Below are 5,750 nucleotides of genomic sequence, written 5' to 3'. Positions count from 1 at the left end.
TCCTACTTAGGCGGTCTACAAGAGATCGTCATCCTTCCACCCGTTATTCTGCCGATGAGTATGTTTTTGTCACTGATGGGGGAGAACCTAATTGTTATGCAGAAGCTATGGAAGATGAGCATAAAAGAGAGTGGTTTGAATCTATGCAAGATGAGATGAATTCCTTGCATGAAAACAATACCTTTGAGTTGGTGAAGTTGCCTAAAGACAAGAGAGCTTTGAAGAACAAGTGGGTCTACAAAGTGAAGACTGAAGAACATATCTCATGGCCTAGGTACAAGGCTAGATTGGTGGTCAAAGGGTATTGATTTTGATGAGATTTTCTCTCCGGTCGTGAAGATGGGTTCCATTAGGGTGATTCTTGGCTTGGCTGCTAGCCTTGATTTTGAGGTTGAGCAAATGGATGTCAAGACAGCTTTCCTTCACGGTGACTTGGACAAGGAAATTTATATGGAGCAACCTGAAGGTTTTCAGGTTAAAGGCAAAGAATACTATGTGTGTAGGCTTCAAAAAAGTCTTTATGGGTTGAAGCAAGCACCAAGACAGTGGTATAAGAAATTTAAGTCAGTCATGGGTGAGTAAGGCTACCGCAAGACTACTTCAGATCACTGTGTTTTCTTCCAGAGGTTTGGTGATGATGATTTCATAATTTTATTGCTTTATGTTGATGATATATTAATTGTTGGCAAGAATACAGAGAGAATTATTCAGCTGAAGAAACAATTGAGCAAGTCTTTTGCTATGAAAGACTTGGGGCCACCAAAACAAATTCTTGGCATTCGGATTACTAGAGATAGAGCTTCAAAGAAGTTACATATGTCACAAGAGCAATACATTGAGAAGGTTCTTTGCAAATTCAACATGGGTAAAGCTAAAGTGGTTAGTTCACCTCTAACTACCAACTTTAAGCTGACTGATAGAGATTGCCCTTCTACTAAGAAAGAGATTGAAGAGATGGATAGAGTTCCATATGCATCATCCGTTGGAAGTTTGATGTATGCAATGGTGTGTACAAGTCCAGATATTGCCCATGCAGTTGGTGTTGTTAGTCGGTTTCTGTCAAATCCGGGAAAGAAGCATTGGGAAGCAGTTAAGTGGATTTTCAGATATCTACATGGTACTTCCAAATTAGGTATAACATTTTGAAATGGAGCACGTATGCTTGTTGGTTATACAGATTCTGATATGGCAGGAAATAAGGACAACATGAAATCCACTTCTGGATATTTGATGACTTTTGTAGGGGGAGCTGTGTCATGGCAGTCAAGACTGCAAAAGTGTGTTGCCTTGTCCACAACTGAGGCTGAGTATATGGCAGCAACAGAAGCATGCAAAGAGTTATTGTCGCTGAAAAGATTTTGTGGCTGACAATTGGGTTGGGTTGGGTTCGGTTCGGTTGGCAGGTCACGGGTTGACGGGTTGGCATGTCAGAAAACATAAACTCAACACAAGCCATATAATATATGGGTTGGCGGGTTAGCGGGTCACAGGTTGGAAACATCAACCTAACCCAACTATGGATGAGTTATAAAACCGGAAAACCGGAACCGGAACCGGAATCGGACCGGAACCGGAACCGGTATAACCGAAAAATGCTTAAACGGTCCGGGTAATGAGTTCAAAAATTACTCTTATCCGGGTATTTCAGGTACGGGTCCAACGGGTCCGGGTAATCCGGGTTTTTCAACCGGATATGTTTAAAAAACCGGAACCCGGTTTAGTGAGCCAAGGAACCGGTTTAGTGTCAAATGTGTAAATTAGATTATGTGGTAACTTTTTAGTTTTTACAACAAACAAAAAACTAAAGCGTGACAAATGTGTAAATTAGATCGTGGCAAATGTGTTCTTGCATGGATTCCCAGTTTCAAGATTAAAGGACAAATCTTGAAATACCATCATATGCTTAACATATCTGAAATGGACAATCCTAAAGGAAATACCACCAAACTCACCATAACTTCCAAAAGTGAAATTCTTGTATGTATCGCATGGGGCCACCTGGTTATCTCAATCACATAAAGAACTAAAGATTTGAAAACTGGAATGCTAAAACTCTATTAAACTAATTACTATAATTAAATTTAAAATAATATAAGTGGAGATGATTGTATCTTTGATGTGTCAATGAGTTTTCTAGAAACCTCGTGATTGAGGTAATTATAAAAAAAATTCCGTTTTTTCCGGGTTTTCCGGTTCTAAACCCATTTTATCCAGTTCCACCTTTCTCACTTTGATGTTTTCGGGTTTCACGGTTGTAGACCCACTTTACCCGGAACCGAACCGGAACCGGTTCCTATATACCGGTCCGGTTTCCGGTTCTATAAAATTCCGTTAACCGGTTCCGGGTTTTCCGGGTCCGGGTCCATCTGGTCCGGGTTTGGACCCCCTTTCATCCCTAAACCCAACCCATACAACCCGTTTAAGTATATGGATTCGCGGGTTCACAAGTTAGTGGGTCGAATCCAACCCGTATAACCCGTTTAATAAATACGCAACAAGTTTTTAAAAAAAATGAGGTTTCTTCAACATAAAGTCATAAAATGATTAAAGTTATTAACAAAAAGAAAAAAATGTTTTCAACATAAAGTCATAAACTCATTAACATCTAAATAAAGTTGAAAAATAAAAACATTCATACAAAGTGAAAAACGAAAACATTCATACGAAGTACAATTCATACGGGGTGAGTTCAAGATTTCATCTGTACATTCATTTGGAGCAATTGCGATTGATTAGGAGTATATGCAAGAAATAACAATGTACATTACCTGATATGTTTATTATATCATTCTACTTGAAGGCCCTGAGTTTTATATCTAAAGACTTTTGTTTTTTTAGAACATGACATATGTATCAAAATTCTAATACTCATATCTTAGAAGAAATGATTAAAGAGAATTCCTATAAATTAAACTAAAATCACAAACATGACATATGAACACAAAATACTAAGTTGGTATTTGAATAAAAAAAACTTGTAATTGGAGTAAATATTAAATAAAAAGAAGTAAATATATATTAAGGATTTCTAAAGTTTCAAACCAAATATTATTTTCTAGTCGATCATACCAAACAAACCCTAGATATCCAAAATAAAAGTATTGTACCAAACAACCCAATAGTCTTTAAAACCAAACCAATATCCGAAATTATCATTTGTTTGTTAAAATCGATTTCCAACTCACTTCTCCACTTTTGGAACTAAAAGTGGATTTTCTTCACCGATTGATTTTCTTTTAGCTTTTGTTGAACTGAAATCATCTCCACCATCAACGTCGTAAATGTCATGGAGGTTGCTCTTCAACTCAATTTCTATTTTGATAGGACTGGTTGCGGTTGATTTATCAACTGTTGACAGAGTTAAATTCTCATCCGTTTGAGAAATAACATACTAATTAAAAAAACATAAGTTGTTAGTTAGAATAATTAAATATAAATAAAAGTTAATACGGAAATCGAAATACCTTTTGAACATTCTGTACAACATCATCTTATTCCAAATGTACTTGCTTTAAATACACGGATTGAGTACTCTAGAAAATAAGATAGAAAATGTGAAACGTTACGTATGTAAATAAAAAACATATATAACTTTTGAACTTTAAATGTACGTACCATAAGTTCAATTTTACTTTCAAATTGGGAAACAATGGACACATCTTCTGTAAGTTTGACAATAGTGTAGATATTATTATGTTGTTGACATTATAGGGTGTAATCTCTACAAGAAACGCAAACTTGCGGTTTTTCAAGACGTTAATGTGGTTTGGAAATAGATTCAAACTGTCTCCAACCTGTAAGAATATTATTTAGTATATTAACGCAAATAAAATGTTTTTTGATTTAAAAATATGAGTAATATAGTATACACCCGTATGTTTTTTTTAACTCATTTGCATTTATCTGCTACAGCCTCTTCGTTTCCCTATCAAAAAGAGTCAATCTGATGGTGCAAGTATCATCTTGTACGTTGATTGGAATCATATACCTAAACAAAACATATAACATTAATATTAATTATGTTGAAAAACTATAATGGTTAATATAAATAGAAATGTGTATACTTTGTATCTGGATAAAAATCTGAATCGTTGCAACGCGCATCTTTACACTGAACAACAACATTTTCCGAAATGTTGTCGGGGGCGGTATAGGAATGATTGGGTTTGGGCAGTTTGTTTATCTTTTTCCCACATTTCGAGCACGCATCATAATACCAAGGAAGGTTCTGTCTTATATTGACGATGGATCCAACTAATAGAAATTTCATTTTCTATATGAAATAAAATTTAAAAGTTAAGAAAAACATACAATGTGTTAATGAAATTAAAGAACATCAAATAATGAAATATACCTTCAGAGGTTCTGTGATCTCACAAATTGTTTTTAATGCAAAATCCCTTTTAAAATCATCTATATAAGAAGAAGAGTGGCTTGGGAGTGTAGTTATACTTTTTTCAGACATACATCCACTGTTAACAGTTTTCAGTCTGTAATGTTTAAAATTATTTTTTTACATATAACATCAATTTTTTATAATTACAAAACAATATAAAAAAGTTTTAAAAAAAGAAACTAACTCTTTCTTGAACTCATTAATTTTGACAATGTCGTCATTAATGAACACTTTGGTTACATCAAAATAACTTTTGGCTTGACCAACAGCTGTAAAAAGAAATTAGTTAAGAAAACTAAATTTAAATGTTATATATATATATATATATATATATATATATATATATATATATATATATATAGCATGACTACAAACCATCACAAATGTTAAGTTTAACAAACTGCATCACTATAACAACACAAGTAACCGTGGGGTTAGTATTGAGGTAATGTGACATCTGGTGTGCTTGAGTTCCAAATATAATGACCTTCTGGTAAAGACCTACATAAATAAAGAAATTAAATAGTACAAAAAATTGACTAAAAGTAATAAAGAAAGAGAAGAAAAATAATATAATTGTAACTTGCTTGAAGTCATCTTTATGTATTGCTTGGATGAGTTAGGATCCGATGTTTCAAGTGCCCGAAATGAGATGATTTGTCCAATAACATCTAGTATAATAAAATACAATAAGTAAGATTAAGTTAAATACCAACATAGTATAATAAATTACACAAGTTATAAAAGTGATTGGAATAAAATTAAAAAACTAACCAAAGAATGAGTCTCTTCGACATGTTTGTTCACTAATAGAATTAAAATCAATAAACACAAAACCATTCACCGGACCTGAAAAATCATCACATTTTTTTAGAATAGTTTTCCAATTCAAAACTATGGTCTGTTTGTGACCCGTAGCACTAAAACCCTTAGTCACAGCCGCCATGTTAGTTTTTATAATGATATAAGTTTGACATTCCTTTAAGAGTTGACCAAATCTGGAAAAGTTTTGATTGAAAACGCGAGAATGGTATTTTGTACCCTGTCAAATTAAATAAAAAACAATTATTTTATTGCTTGAAACATATGTAATATTTAGTGGGATATTAAAAAAAAATAGTACAACCAACCTCCTCGTCCATTATGACCATTTCAATTGATAAAACCACATTATTCTTTATAAAGTTCCACAATTTAGCACTCGCACTTTGATATGTGAATCATCATCGATCTGTTCAATGTTTTTGAGGTATACTTTATTACCTATATTCATTTCCTGCAAATAATCAAAAGGAGATTGAAAATTAAGAAATCAGTAATGTATATCGGATATAAAATAAAATTAACAGTTATT

At 33.4% G+C, this 5,750-nt stretch overlaps 1 protein-coding gene across 1 annotated transcript; it reads right to left on the bottom strand.

Annotated features, from left to right (window-relative positions):
* Positions 1–3,181: 3,181 nt before the first annotated feature.
* LOC145140041 (uncharacterized) lies at positions 3,182–5,538 on the bottom strand. The gene is made up of 12 exons (XM_079073659.1): positions 5,527–5,538; positions 5,324–5,438; positions 5,171–5,245; positions 4,984–5,067; positions 4,772–4,897; positions 4,581–4,665; positions 4,355–4,490; positions 4,065–4,273; positions 3,970–3,988; positions 3,633–3,794; positions 3,465–3,476; positions 3,182–3,391 (listed from the first exon to the last, which is right to left on the bottom strand). Exons 1-12 carry the CDS (start codon positions 5,536–5,538, stop codon positions 3,182–3,184), a joined length of 1,245 nt encoding a protein of 414 aa, XP_078929785.1.
* Between the last annotated feature and the right edge of the window lie 212 nt (positions 5,539–5,750).

The sequence above is a fragment of the Lactuca virosa genome, chromosome 9 (assembly GCF_052849685.1).
Source record: "Lactuca virosa cultivar CGN04683 chromosome 9, Lactuca_virosa_CGN04683_v6, whole genome shotgun sequence".
Lineage (NCBI taxonomy): Eukaryota > Viridiplantae > Streptophyta > Magnoliopsida > Asterales > Asteraceae > Lactuca > Lactuca virosa.
Note: the sequence above shows the minus strand (reverse complement) of the source record. Positions and strands in the feature narration are given on the sequence as shown.

Excerpts from the sequence above, each read along its gene's own strand:
- LOC145140041 (XM_079073659.1), bottom strand. Across the intron at positions 4,666-4,771 it reads TAAACTTAACATTTGTGATG|CTGTTGGTCAAGCCAAAAGT; the intron begins GTTTGTAGTCAT and ends TTCTTTTTACAG. Across the intron at positions 4,274-4,354 it reads AGATCACAGAACCTCTGAAG|AAAATGAAATTTCTATTAGT; the intron begins GTATATTTCATT and ends TATTTCATATAG.